Raw genomic sequence first — 15,374 nt, 5'->3', positions numbered from 1 at the left:
CAAACTACCAAGTAAGAAATACACTGGATTCATTCAGATTTTGTCCAAAACCGGGGCGTTCCCTTCCACACGTCTGTGAAACCTCTCCCATGAAGCCCTGTCCCACTAGTGTGACGCACTCTGGGCTCTCACTTCTGAGCTTCTACACTGCTCCTAGAAGTTAGACCACATTGGACAGCTCTTGTTTTTCAAATGTACAACTCTACCTAATCCATACATTTTTTAAGGATAAAGACTGCATTTTATACATTGTCTTGACTAATTCACAGGCTAAGAACACAGTGGTTTTTTTTCTCTCTTCTCTGATGCTTGTTCTTACTTATCAATACATCTTTATTTAAAAAAAGAAAAACAACAAACAACTGGCAATACATAAGCTAACACAGTGAAGAGTGAATATCTCTCTTCTGCTGCCCCAATGCCATCGTTCTTTCTCAGAAAAATCCACGAGAAAGGCTCATATTCTTCTACATCTTCCTCTGAATGTGCGTGTGTGTACAAGTTCCATTTTTCATAGACGCACTAGAGGCCCGGTGCACGAATTTGTGCATGGGTGACAGGTCCCTCGGCCTGGCTAGCAATCAGGGCCAATTGGGGCCGGCAGGCCCAGGGGAGGGACTGCGGGAGGTTGGCCGGCCTTGGGAGGTTGGCTGTGGGAGTGCACTGACCACCAGGGGGCAGCTCCTGCATTGAGCGTCTGCCCCCTGGTGGTCAGTGCATGTCATAGTGATCGGTCGACCAGTCATTAGGTCAACTGGTCATAATGGTCACTTAGGCTTTTATATATATATATGTGTGTGTGTGTATATATATATATATATACACACACACACATATATATATACACACACACATACAGATTAAAGTATTAAACATGATCATGCACTAGATCATCTAAATTAAAACTTATTTTGAATTATATTGTGTAAAGCTGTGAGAAATTAATTTTACTTTTTATAAAAAAGCAATAGCTACTAATGGGAGGTCATGCTTAATTACCAAGTTTTACTTGAACTTAACTTTTGCATTTGATTAAGAGGTAAAACTGCCTGGTTCCCCTTCTAAACTGCTGTACACCACAACAGTTGCAACAATGACACAATGACAAATGAATTTTGAATCTATGACATAATTATTAATGTGGTTTCCTTCTTCCATGTAAGGAAAGATAGAATTATCTAATAGAAAGAAGTTTCACATCATTGTTAATGTAATTCACTGGGTGTTGCCTCATTCTGTTCCTATCAGTAAAGCTAATGAAGTCAGTGTACACATCAATTATTCCTTATCCTCTGTCAGCAATAAGTGAGTCAGGTTTGGCAGCAGAGTCTTTCCTTTTCTACATATGGGAATTTAGATAGATCCAAAGAGACTGCCTTTGTAAGAAAACATACAACATAAGATGCTGAACTCTTAAAAATCAGATCTAGCCCAGGTGGTGTGTGGCTCAGTAGTTGAGCATCAACCTATCAACCAAAAATTCACGGTTTGATTCCCAGTCAGGCACATGCCCTGGTTGCAGGCTAGAATCTCAATGAGACATTGATGTTTCTATCTCTCTCTCCCTCTTTCTTCCTCTCTGAAATAAATAAAAAATATATACATATTTTTTTAAATCAGATCTATAAAACTAATTCTTAACCCAAAATCTTTATATAGAAGCGGGTTGCAAAACAAATAAAGCATAGCTTATGTTCTACTAGAAAATAAAAGTGCCTTTTTCTATTTGCCAAGAATTGCTTAAAAGAACATTTGAGTCATTCATAAATAAGAGAATTTGAAGCCTTCCTTTAGATGGTTTCTAGATCCTGCCTCCTGATTACAGGGCTTACTACAGAATGTTCTGATGGAGAAGTCACACTAGTCAATAACCTCCTAGAAGGCAGGGGCATTCCTGTACTCAAAGACACCCAATAAATGCCTGCTGACTTACTCCATTTTATCAACAAGGGAACTGGAATTCAGAGAAATTAACTAGCATAAGGTCACACAGTTGTTAAGTGGCTGAGCCAGACAAACTGGTGTGATTTCAAAGCCAGGATTCTTTTCACTCCACATTTACATATTACTAGTATTATGGAATATTTCACAAGTTAGAGGGCAGGGGAAAATCATCATTTACAGTTCCATAAAAGTAATACTGCAATACACAACTTGATACATTTCCAAGGAGCCAACTTATTCAAAATCAATTCAAAAGATTAAAATTAACTTGGATAAGTACGTTGTGCTTTGTAATCATTTTACCTTCATTTATTAAAGTCACTTTTAACATCATCATTTAGAGACTAATACATCCAAGACCCAAAGAGAAAAAAACTCGAATGTTTCAACTGAAAGGCCAGGTTTCAGCACAGAATGATCTTTGTTTTGCATAGCGATGTACAACAAGAAAACAGGGTTAAAAGCTGAAGTCAAAGTTAAGCACATGCCAAGAAATTCAGGTAACTTGTCTCTCCAACCCTACCAAGTACGACCACATGTTAACTTGTTCTGCTAGTTGCTGATAGTACATGTATCTTTATTCAAGTGATGCTTAACAAACTTGCTGATGAAAGTTTTCCACCAACAAAACTTAAAATTGTCTCATTCACTCATTAATGACCATTAGTCTCACTAGAAAGAAAATTCTGCCATCTGGTAGCCTCATCCTTGTTGATACTTTCTTCAAAGCCAAGTACATACTACTTAGTCTATAGCAGTGGTCGCCAACCAGTGGTCCACGGATCACTGGTGGTCCGTGAGGTACGAAAGGTTGGCGACCGCTGGTCTATAGGACCATTTAACTCAGATCAACTAGGGAAACATTTTTTAATTCAAACTAATGTTGCTAAGAAAACAATGATAAGACCTTCTATCTGCTAGGACATGTTGAAACACATCAATTAGAAACCCTTCCAGAGCAACTGATTCCAAATAAATCTTTGGCTCTCATGAGACTTGTAGATAGAGCTATCACTTCCCTTCTTGCCTCTTCTCTGTCTAAAACTTAAGTGCTCATGAAAGCAAGCCCTCATACAGTACAAACCAAGTCTACATTTTGCCACAGAAACATTGTGTTTCTTAAAATTTTTCAGCCAACACTTAGAAATTGGGAGACTTCACATAAAACTTAGATTTACTATTGGCAATACAGGGTCTGAGTCCCCAAGCTGCAGCAATCAGAACAGGAGCAAGCAAGATGTAGCCCACGGGCCAAATGCAGCCCACCACCAGCATTTATACAGCCCAAGGAGTCAGAACAGCTTTACACTTTTAAATCATTCCAAAATACAAAAGAAGGATAACATATTGTAACATGTGAAAATATATAAAATTAATTATTTTAATCCTCACCCAAGTTTATGTTTATTGATTTTTTTTAGAGAGACGGTAGCAGAGAGAGAGGAAGAGAGAGAGAGAGAGAGAGAGAAAGAGAGAGAGAGAAACATTGTTTAGTTGTCTCCTGTACACACCCCAACTGGCGATGGAAACCACAACCTAGGTATGTGCCCTGACTGGGAATCAAACCTACAGCCTTTGGTGTACAGAACAACACTCCAATCAACTGAGCCAACTGCTGAGGCTAAAATTAAAAATTTAGTGAACATAAATAAAGCTTTATTGGTACAACACAGTCACACCCATTCGTTCACACAGTGTCCAGCTGCTTTTACACTACAATGCAAAGCTGAATAGTTATAGAGACTCCAGGAATTAAAACAGCCTGCACAAAGCACAGGTGACACCTCCTCTAAACCTCCAAAGACTTTCTTTGTATTTCTTGTGATTTTGTCGCCTCCTACTACTGCCTGTTTAGCCTCCTGAGTCTTAGTGCTTCTTCTCACTAATTTACACATGACTTAAGAAAACCATGTCAGATTCTCAACAAATGCTCTACTAAACCCAACCCAAATAATGAAACAAGGCTGGATATGAGCCAGAAAACAGTAACTAAGATCCTCTGAGATCGACAGTGCTAAACTCTGCCTATTGCTCATTATCTTACATGAAATTCATAAAAGACTATGAAGGATGTTTTCAGATTCAGAGAAGGAACGTTTACATATATGCATACATGTTAAATACACACATACTTTACAATCCTATTAAAGAGATTCAAAATAATCTCATTTTATACTAGATGAAAATCATGAGGTGAGAAAGCTTTTGCTTATGTTTATCAGGTTTTAAAATTAAATACCTACAAGGCAACTTAGACAGTAAATATGTTAAGATATCATCAACATCACACCTAAAGTCTGATCTAATCAGCACAAAAGTCACACCTGGGTATGAACCTCCTGGCTCCTTGTCTTCCCTTACCTGAAGTGCTGTCAGTTTATGTCTTACATTCACTAGGATAATGCGTGCTAATAACAGCAGTATAGGCTTTGAGGTCAGGCTGTAGATTGATTCACCATCAAGAATGAGCAGACTCAGAACAACTGCATCCAGTCCTTTCACCTAAAAAATAAAAATAAAAAAATTGTAATCTAAGAAGATATAATTTAACAAAATATCATTAATCTTTATGTCTTGTAATTACACATATTTTCCAGTTACTCCAGTTCTGAAGCAAATACATTAATCTATTACACAGTAATTGGCGCTGGGCAGAATCATAACATCATAAATGCCCTGAGGGATCTACAAATCCAGCCGGCCCTGACAGAGAGCCAGCCATCTGCTGTGCTTCAGAGGAACAGGGAGCTCAAGACAATACTAATACTGAAGAGGCATCATGACTTTATAGATTTACTTACAACAAAATGTCATCTCAATAAAAAGCATCCCTAGCCCTAACAGGTTTGGCTCAGGGGATGGAGCGTCGGCCTGCGGACTGAAGGGTCCCAGGTTCAATTCCGGTCAAGGGCATGTACCTTGGTTGCGGGCACATCCCCAGTGGGAGGTGTGCAGGAGGCAGCTGATCGATGTTTCTCTCTCATTGATGTTTCTACCTCTCTATCCCTCTCTCTTCTTCTCTGTAAAAAATCAATTTTTTTTAAAAAAAGCATCCCTAGTTAAAGTACTGTAAACACATTTTACATATGCTTCATTAGCTGGCAAATGTCATTACAAAGCACGACTGCTCCATAATTTCTATCAAGCCAACAAGGTCTTACATAGCAAGTGCTGAGCAGGCACACAACCAAGGAGCAGAGAACAGAAAGCTGAAAAAAAAAAAAAAAAAGAAAGAAAGAAAGAAAGAAAGAAAGAAAGAAAGAAAGAAAGAAAGAAAGAAAAAGTATTGTTTTAAAAAAGCTGCAAAAAAGGGATGCCTGTGAAAACTACCCCCTTGACTGCACAGATTTCCTAAATGTTTTTAAAATGTGAACTGCACAATTGCGACAGCTTCCACAAAACAGACAGCAGGGATGCTTAACTATTAGGAATATGGGCTCTAATCTCAGAGACAGGATGGTGTCCTTTGTCTGCTTCTTATCAGTGTGTAGACAGATAAATTTTTTAACTGAAGCCTCAGTTTCATCAATTATAAAATGAAATAATAGAAACTATACCTCATAGAATTCTTATGATAATTATACTGAGAAGTATAATAGAGGAATAAAAACAACATGAATGACTCCCACCAAACCACACATAAGCTTACTAACTCCACTAAGGACAGAAGGAATTTTTTTTTAATTCAATAATTAAGTAACTATTTCAAAGTAATTTCCAACTGCCTCAATTTTAGAAGTGAGGCAACAGATCCAAAAAAGTTAAGTGAAGCCCCATATCACACATAACTTAGGGTCTGAATAAAGAGTTATAGTCCAAGTTTTCCAACTCCCAAACCAATGTTTTTCCCACCACATGCTGCCTCCCTAGGGATCTCTCTACCTCTTCCTGCCACTCAGCAAGGTCAGGGCCATGGAAGGCATTAGGAAGGCCTCAAGTTCAGGACCAGGATCACTCCCAGCCTTTGCACTGACACAAGGCCGTAAATTAGAGGCAGGGGAATTTCATCTGGCTTTGGTGACTAGACTCCATGACCACAAAGTATATTCACAAATATTTGTGCATTGCAAGAGCTAAGAAAGATGAATCAGCTTTATATCCCATATATGATTGAAATCATATGGCTCTTGACTTTTTCTATATGACTTACTTCACTTAGCAAAATAAGATCTATAAAATTAAAAGCAACAAATGAACAAACAAGACAAACACACAAAACCCATGCCACAAATAACAGTATGTGGTTACCAGAGGGAATGGGAGGTGGGAGAGTGTAGAAAAGGGTAAAAAGGGGGTCAGATACACGGTGACAGAAAGAGACTCGACTTTGGGTGGTAAACACACAATGCAATATACAGATGATATATTATAGAATTGTACCTTTGAAACCTATATATACACAACTCATTATAATGGCTTTCAGATTATGGCTGCTTTTGTACCTCTTCTCTTTCCACCTCACCACCAAATTACTAACATTTATCTCAGTAACTCCATTCCTTTCATTTGCTATTTCTAATTCTGAGACACCGGGTAACAGTACACAGGCCCCTTTCGCTGCATAAGCTTTGGGTGCCAAGGCTGAGTGGTTAATCACTATGTTCAAGATCTCTGAGGTGGCTGGATAAATCAAAGTTACCACACTTCTTTGGGGAGCATGTCATATTCACCAAGCCCTAGGCATATGTGCTCAAAAATGCCTGAGGAATTCAAACTGCAAGCTCTACTGATGATCTACTGATTCCAGTCAATAACATGGTCTTCATGTACGGATGATAATAATAATGTCAACAGGGAGGCCTCTGTGCCAGGCACTTAAGATAGTATTTGTAAGATAAAGGAACTCACCCCTGGGAACCATTCCTAAGCATTGCAGCAAAACTTACCTGCAACAGATTTCCAGATCTGTTGCTTTGCCAGAAAAGACCGTTATTTAATTGTGGTAACATATGCATCTATATATATGAGCAACTGGTACAGCTGCCTGTGCTTTAAAAAAAGAGCAGCTCACAGAGCTCCAGAAAATGGGGACATCTGAAGAGGAGTTTGAGACTGGCAATGACACTTCTGGAAATATGTCAAAAATCTGATTGAGGAACAAGCATTCTTGGCAGGTTTTGTACACGCTATAAAATCATGTTTCATTCTTACTAATTGGTAACTCCAGTTTCTAGAGATCAGTCCCTGAAGAATAGATCACATAATAATAACTACAATGATGTTTCCAAGAAGCATACCTCACTGAATTGCTGGAACAAAACAGATGGCAAGAATTCCTGAGGATGGAAATCAACCACAGGCCCCGTCCAGTTACTCTGAACAAAGAGTTGCAAACTGCTCACACCAATTAGGAATATCAGTTGTTGTCTGCATATAAGAATAGAGAAATAAATGTGAACCACTGTATAACCACCAACATACTATTTCATTTCAGTTTTATTTCGCAAAATGTAAGATATCAACCAATATATGAGATTATCCGAGAGTATTAAAAAAAAAAATTTCTGGCCCGGCCAGCATGGCTCAGTGGTTGAGCATCAACCTATGAACCAGGAGGTCACAGTTCGATTCCCAATCAGGGCACATGCCCGGGGTTGTGAGCTCAATCCCCAGTGGGGGGCATGCAGGAGGCATGCCAATCAATGATTCTCTCTCTCATTATTGATGTTTCTATCTCTCTCTCCCTTTCTGGTTCTCTCTAAAATCAATGAAAGTATATTTTTTAGAAGTAAAAATATGATGTAAAATATTATTTAAAGATGAATAATTAAAAGATGAAATCAATAAAAATATGTATTTTTTAAAAATATATTTGATTGATTTTTTACAGAGAGGAAGGAAGAGGGATAGAGAGTTTTTTTAAAAATATATTTTCTTGACTTTTTACAGAGAGGAAGGGAGAGGGATAGAGAGTTAGAAACATCAGAGAGAAACATCAATCAGCTGCCTCCTGCACACCTCCTACTGGGGATGTGTCCGCAACCCAGGTACATGCCCTTGACCGGAATCGAACCCGGGACCTTTCAGTCCACAGGCCGACGCTCTATCCACTGAGCCAAACCGGTTAGGACTAAAAATATGTATTTTTTTTAAAAAGAGCAGCACTAGAGAAAACATGTGACCAAAGAGCCTGCTTCGTTAGAAGTTAGGAAACTTGGGGGAAACAGGTGTGTAGCAAGATCTTAAAGCCTTACTACAGCCGTCACAACCAAAAATCTAAATCCCCAAGGCCAACCACAAATATAGTTTAATTTCAAATTCTTCAAAATGAGGCAACTGAAATCTTTCTTCTCAGCTCTACATGACAAGCTAGAATTCTGCTCTCCCAGTGATTAATGTATGTGTGTGCACCGCAAAGCCAGTTTCTATGATACTGGCACATACTTCAGACAGCAAAATAAGAATCAGGACGGCCATTTCAGGAATGTAAACTACCAGTAAACCATAAAAATGAAAAGGAGTGATATTAATCTTTAAAATAAAAGAAAATGCCTCCAGTAACATTCTTTTGTGAACTCCCTTATAGATACAAATTATGTCTTATTCCTGTTCACAACCTCAACATTTAGTACAGTAGTCTGTTGAAGAAAAAACGCCATTGCCTAGGAATAATGGTAAAACAAAATTGTATGCATATTAAAGAAAATTAAAACTTGATGTGGATGCCAAGAAAATAAAGAAAGAAGTATACTAACAAATTTACAACAGTAAAATTTAGGTTTCACTGCTGTGTAACTATTATACTTAATCCTATAAAATTATATCAACTTCAGTGGAAAAAGGTAAAACAAGGGTTCCATGATAAATGCATTAAGTTTTCTGATCTCTGGAAAGTTAACAGTCTAAAACATAATAAAAAGTTATTAAGTATCACTCAGCAATCTAGAAATAACAACATGAACAGGATATGCTTTCAAGTTAAAAGGAAATAAGGTCTGAAGTCTTGCTTATAGATAAAAACTATCAGACCTAAGCATTTGGAAGCTCAGTGAGTTAACAGTTACCATCCAATTACATGCCAATTTCATATACAAAACCCTTACATCCTACACCACTTTACTTTTTCATTCTAATGGTCCCCTGGACAGAAGCTCTTACACTGATTATTTGGTACATTATGAGCCCTGAATAAATGTAAAGCTGGGTTTTTCAATAACTGCTTAAATCAGTGCCTTACACTGTCAAAGCTCCATTCAATGTATTAAGATGCTCATTCTCTATGAAAACTTCAAATAAAATTCTACCTTTGGGTTTTGTCCAAATCTGGTGAGAAATCCAGGAATGTTAATATCTGCTTCTCTAGGTAGCTGTCAATCTTTTCTTCAGTTATCTTTGTTGAATTAAAAATATTTTGAGTCAATGAATTTAAGAATATGGCCTCATAATTCCCTTCTAGCAGCAATTGTAGGAACGATCCACTCTCTGTAATATAAAAAATTAGATCAATAATCCAAAAGAACAATTTTTTTTCATACTGTAAAGGATAATACTATCAAGTAAATCTACCATTTTAGTATGAAAAAGAGTATATATTTAGAATGCTTGCTGTACATTAATCAAAAAGCACTAGACCAATTCCCATCACCCTACAAACATTACTTCTCCTAGAATTAGCAGCTCATCTATATGAGGAGTAGCAAAGTAGAAGTTAGACCCAGGAATAATATTCCTCATTAATAAGTATTCTCACCCTTCTGCTGGGAATTCAAAAAAATTCCTACTAACAATGGAAAAGTTTCCATAGTCAGAGTTCTAAGACATTTCACAGCCTGGAACCCCCAGCACCCCTCTCCCCTACACTCCCTGAAAAAAAGCTGGTTCACTCACTGCTCCTCTAGTTTCTCATGCACATTCCCGCCTCCACACTCTTACGCTTGTGATTTCTCCTGCTCAGCTCTTCTCCACCTGTCAGTCTTATCCTTTAATCAAAAATCAGCTCAAGTCTGACTTCCTCCCATGAAACTGTTCCAGACAAGACTTCACAAACTACCTATCCTGAGGCACCTATTTTGTGTGTACCCACACGCACAACACTTATATACTGTCATAAATGTTATTTCTCTTTTGGGTCCAGCCTAAATACCACAATCAGATGTGCCTATATCCCACAAGTATATGTGCCTTTTAATTCTTTACCTCTCGGTTAAATGTGCATTGCTCAGAAGAATCACAGCTTTTCCGCTTACAAGCTGAGCAACCTTGAATACATTACTTAACCAATCAGTAGTTAAATGCCTTCATCCGCAAATTTAAAGTAGCATCTACCTTTCGTGTCTATTATAAAGATCAAACAACTAGAAAAAAAAGAAAACAAACAAACAAAAAAAGACCAAACGACTAAATAAATGTCAGAAAAGTAGCGGATGTTGCCATTGTTATCATTTCTGAACCTGGGCGGTGAGAAGTTTGCGGGGAAGACAAGCACGGAGGCTGAGGACACGCCCACCATGTCAAGTATGCAACAACCCAGAACCTTAAGAAATCAACAAGATTTTGGTAGGAAAATGAAAGCAAACAAGGAGGGATAAGAACCCAGCCACTGCCACCCCTTCTCCTCACAGGCCGACGCTGGCCCGAGCCCCTGGCACGTGCGCCTCGCTCACCTGAGCCGGCGACTCTCTCCTGCTTCCATTGCTGCCGCTCAGCCTCAGTGGGGAAGCCCCTCAAAACTGCCAGCTCCGGGGTCCACATCACCCCGGACGTCGCCCCAGCCAAAACCGGGTCCCAAAACGGTCACACGGAAGTCACACAATAAAGTGAAAAGAGGAAGGTCCAGAGACGCCGAAGTCTAGCGGCGACAGTTCCTGTGGAACCCCATGTGCTGATAACGGCCCAGGGAGGCGGCCATAACAGCAGCGCGGGGCATCCTGGGAAAACAGACACTGCACCAGCTTCCGCCTAGAAAACCAACCCAAAGGCCCTGATACTGAGCATGCCCAGTGGAGGTGCCCCGCCCCGAGCGGGGAATGGACGGGATTGGAGGGCGCGGCCGGCCTCAGCCCCGCCCCGAGGGGCGGCTGCCGCCGGCTGCAGGCGTCCTGGGAGGCGTGGAGTCCTTGGCGCCGCTCCCGCAGGAGTGCGGCGTTCCGGTCCAACCCACCTTCGTTGGAAGGTCTGCGGCTTTAATTCCCAAACCTGCTTGGGTGTGAACCCTCCTCACTACCTGATGGAAGGCGTAGTTCTTTCCTCAAAGGGCACGTGGGCCTTTACTACCAGCAGTTGGGTACCGTCAATGGAAGTGAGAGACCCTGTGGAGTCCCTAAACCCCAGGTTAAGAACCCCGGCCGCAGAAAAAGAGTCTTTATATTCTTTTAATGAATTAAAGTGTAAAGAAAGCATTCGGTGTTGACGTTGCCACTACATAAATTATGCCCGATGGGGACATCTGGCCCGCGCTGATGCAGGGAAATTTTTGGAGGGTGTACTGCACGCTGCAGAAACCTGCCAGCCTTCGTGCCTGCGCTGAGCACAGGGCGCCTTTATTCTTCACAGCAGTGCCCTAGGTCAGTGGGTCTCAACCTTGGCTGCACATTACAATCACCTGGGAATCTTTTTAAAATCCTGATTTCCGGGCCTCATCCTCCAGAAATTCTGTTTCTTTGTTATGGGGTGAGACCACAACATTAGTAACAAAGAATTTCCGGAGGATGAGGCCCAGAAATCAGGATTTTAAAAAGATTCCCAGGTGATTCTAATGTGCAGCCAAGGTTGAGAACCACTGCTCTAGGTGAAAACCAAGCTCTGAGGCCGGGATGTGGCAGACGGGACTGTGCCCCTCCCCCCACCCTCACTCCCACCCCAATGGACTTAGACGAGCCTGCACTGAGGATGCCATACACCACCAGGAGAAACCTGCAGGGTAAGCCTCACCACACAGGGTTCATGGAAGAATTTAGGGCAATACATCTCTGAAACGATCCCACTCCCAAGGAGGAAGAAAAAAATTCTCCAACATTTACAGGGAACTCCTACAACTTAACAAAAGAAAAATAAACAACCCAATCAAAAAATGGGCAACGGACTTAAATACTTTTCGAAAGAAGACAGAAGGAAGGCCAAGAGACATATGAAAACATGCTCAAAGTCACTATCCGAGAGATACAAATCAAAACGACCATGCCGTACCATCTCACACCTGTCAGAATGGCTATCATCAAATCAAACAAGTGCTGGTGAGGATGCGGAGAAAAAGGAACCCTTGTGCACTGCTGGTGGGAATGCAGACTGGTGCAGCCACTGTGAACAGATGGAGTTTCCTCAAAAAACTAAAAATGGAACTCCCATTTGACCCAGTGATCCCACTTCTAGGAATATATCCCAAGAAACTAGAAACACCAGTCAGAAAGGATATATGCACCCCTATGTTCATAGCAGCACAATTCACCATAGCCGAGATTTGGAAACAGCCTAAGTGCCCATCAGCAGATGAGTGGATTAAAAAACTGTGGTACATCTACACAATGGAATACTATGCTGCGGTAAAAAAGGAATTCTTACCATTTGCAACAGCATGGATGGAACTGGAGAGCATTATGCTAAGCAATAAGCCAGTCAGAGAAAGATAAATATCACATGATCTCACTCATTTATGGAATATAATGAACATAAACTGATGAACAAAAACAGATCCAGGGACAGAGAAGCATCGATCAGACCCTCAAACCTCAGAGGGAAGGTAGGGGAGGGTGGGGGTAAGGGGGAGAGATCAACTAAAGGACTTGTATGTATGCATTTAACCCTAACCAATGGACAGAGACACCAGGGGGGTTGAGGGCATGAGTGGGGTGGGGGTAGGTAATGGGGGGATAAGGGCACATATGTAAAACCTTAATAACGAAATTTAAAATAATAAAAGAAATTGTAAAAAAATAAAAAATGTATCCCCCTCAACCCCATCCTCACTATCATGGCTCAGTGGTTGAGCCCTGACCTTGAGGTTGCAGGCTCCATCCCTAGTGCCGGACATGCAGGAGGCAGCTGATCAATGATTCTCTCATCACTGATGTTTCCATCTCGCTCCCTCTCCCTCCCTTTCTGAAATCAATAAATATATATATATTTTTAAAGTCCAATAGTATCTAACGTGGTGCCATTAACTCAAGCTCTCCTTTTGCTCTCTCGTGTCTGGAACAACTTCTTTCTCCCTGACTAATTTCTTTATTCTCACCCCTCAAGACTCTGGATGTTTCTTCAGGAAGTGTTCTCTGACCATATCACCTTAGTGATTTACCTGAGGTAGGTGTCCCTCGTCTGTGCTCCCAACACTACCTGCAACTAACACCATCAGAGAACTTACCGTATTGCACTAACATTGTATTTTCATGTCATTCAACTCTCACCTGCAGGAACCTGTACTATGTACATGAATTGGACCTTATAGTACTGGTACTGTTACTTTCCTTTTTGTAAAATAGCATTCTGAGGACTAATGGTATAGAGTGGAGAATATGACCGAAGCTTATTTTAATGATGAAGATCCAAAATTGGAGGAAAATACATTTAACAGCAACTTTTATTCTCCACCCTGATGGGACCCTGTCAGACCAAACAGTAACAAAGGCTAAAGGATTGATGACTGTTCTTTTACCTTTTATTGCTGAAAATTTTATACTGAGATTTTAGCTATCATGTCTGTGGTAAATGACTTTTTATAAATGGACTCTATTTTGTCATTCTTGGAGTTCACCACCCACCAGACTTAACACAAACTCCATACTGTGTTTCAGAACCTTTGATTTCCTGGTCACATACTGTTTGTCCCTCCTTTATCCATGCTTAAGGAGCTCTGTACCTTGTAGTTCCCCTTCTTTCAGAGAGCAACTCATGTTCAGAATATGTCTTCTAGTCAGCTCCAGATTCAGGGTTCCCATGTACCACTTTATTTTCTGTAAATACTGTCAAAAATCACCTTAGCTTTTCCTTTGTGATAATTGGTCTTATAAAAATATCCTTTCCTTTCCCATGCTTAGGTCTTGAAAATGTTCAATTCTTTGTGTCCAAGTATTTCACACACAGCAAACTGTTTTTAGAAATAAGACATACTAGCACACCTAAGTCTTTATTTATTTGGCTCTAGGAAGAGTTTGCATGAAAATGAGCCTATATGGCAGGTACAAAATGTACTGTAACAGCACCAGAGAGGTACCACCTCTCTGCTCTACAGAGCCTGTGTTTAATGCATACAGGTAACTTTAGTAATAAAACCAGAGTCCAGGAAGAAAAGGAGCCCTTTAGGAAAAAAATCAGTTTAAGGGTGACTTTTCAAATTGACCATTCCTTTCATATACTTAAATTCAAATAACAAATACATTCACAAGCCCAAATATTGGCATAGAATAAAATCATGTTCATTTATTTTTCTGCAATTAGAAGGCATAAAATTAAATATGTTGAATGTAATAAATTCATCCATACAAGTGCAAGTGTCCAACTATAACACATTTTTATGGCAGATTTATAATTTAAAAAATGTACCAGTAAATCAAAAAAGGAGTATGTAAATTAACTTTTATTGAAGTGTACGTAGGTCTTCAGAAATCAAATATGAGCATGAAGATATGGCCAAACATAAAATCTATCAAATTCAGTGAAAAGTTGCTGACTTCAAATAGTAGTTGTAAGAATGACCAATATATATTCTTTGTTAACAATCTCTCACTCTACAGTAAAAAAAAAATAAAATAAACATTCAGTAAACATTCTTTCCTAAGGTAGTTTCCCTTATATATCAGTGATTTATCCATTCTTTGTATACACAAATTTGTTCAACATACCAATCAGTGGTTCTCACAATTGAAAAATAAAAGCACAAAAAAGTTTACACTCTTGTACAGGTAAATAAAAGATCACCTTGAATTAAACTGGATCTCCGTAAGGGCATAGTATAGTTTCAGCTTCATTACCTATTACATAATTAGTTTCTTACATACAAATATTGACATATTTGGCTTGTGCTTCAAAGCCTTTGTGTCTATGAAGTCCATGTCAATGCAGCTCATAATTTGAAGTCACTGGGGAGTTCTTTACTGCTGCAGGGTTTGACCTGATCGTGCATGAGCGTCCCCTCAGCACCTGCTGTGGCACTGCACATTTCCGAGGCATCTTCAACATCAGGGTCCAAGCCGTCAGGACAAGGAAGTTTTAGCAGCTCTTCCCGGAGCTGAGCAGTGTGACGCTACACAGGGAAATGAGTGATGTCAGAATTGCAAACGCAGGGATTCTAACACAGTATCATTTGAGGGAACAGTTAAGTTTAAAAAAAAAAATCCAAAGCACAGGCCAACAAATACTTATTGAGCACTTTTCTTACACTACTGTCACAGAGAGGGGACAAAGTTGGCAAAACATCTCTCAGAGTGATTAATGTTGAAAAGCCCTGAGTAGTCTGGTGAATGAAAGTTAAATGGCAAAAGGTTTTAGTGAGATGGTGG

At 39.8% G+C, this 15,374-nt stretch overlaps 2 protein-coding genes across 8 annotated transcripts in view; both read right to left on the bottom strand.

The window, feature by feature from the left end:
- The window catches only part of TTC27 (tetratricopeptide repeat domain 27), a 98,038-nt gene extending 87,201 nt beyond the window's left edge, over positions 1 to 10,837 (bottom strand). For 4 of the 7 annotated variants that reach the window (XM_006094358.3, XM_023758615.1, XM_023758616.1 and 1 more), the window contains exons 1-4: positions 10,548 to 10,834; positions 9,189 to 9,366; positions 7,182 to 7,311; positions 4,306 to 4,446 (exon numbers count right to left, since the gene is read on the bottom strand). In XM_006094358.3, the coding sequence (XP_006094420.1) occupies positions 4,306 to 4,446; positions 7,182 to 7,311; positions 9,189 to 9,366; positions 10,548 to 10,635 (537 nt within the window). In that variant the 5' untranslated portion in view covers positions 10,636 to 10,834. Of the gene's footprint in view, positions 1 to 4,305; positions 4,447 to 7,181; positions 7,312 to 9,188; positions 9,367 to 10,547 lie in introns of all 7 variants that reach the window. The other 3 variants (XR_002830618.1, XM_023758619.1, XM_023758618.1) reach the window with 3 other exon arrangements.
- A 3,156-nt stretch (positions 10,838 to 13,993) lies between these two features.
- Positions 13,994 to 15,374, bottom strand: part of BIRC6 (baculoviral IAP repeat containing 6) — a 177,162-nt gene continuing 175,781 nt past the window's right edge. Inside the window, 1 exon segment of the mRNA XM_006094357.3 lies at positions 13,994 to 15,118. Coding sequence (XP_006094419.1) covers positions 14,939 to 15,118 — 180 coding nt within the window. The 3' untranslated portion in view covers positions 13,994 to 14,938.

This window comes from Myotis lucifugus, unplaced genomic scaffold (assembly GCF_000147115.1).
Source record: "Myotis lucifugus unplaced genomic scaffold, Myoluc2.0 scaffold_134, whole genome shotgun sequence".
NCBI lineage: Eukaryota > Metazoa > Chordata > Mammalia > Chiroptera > Vespertilionidae > Myotis > Myotis lucifugus.
Note: the sequence above shows the minus strand (reverse complement) of the source record. Positions and strands in the feature narration are given on the sequence as shown.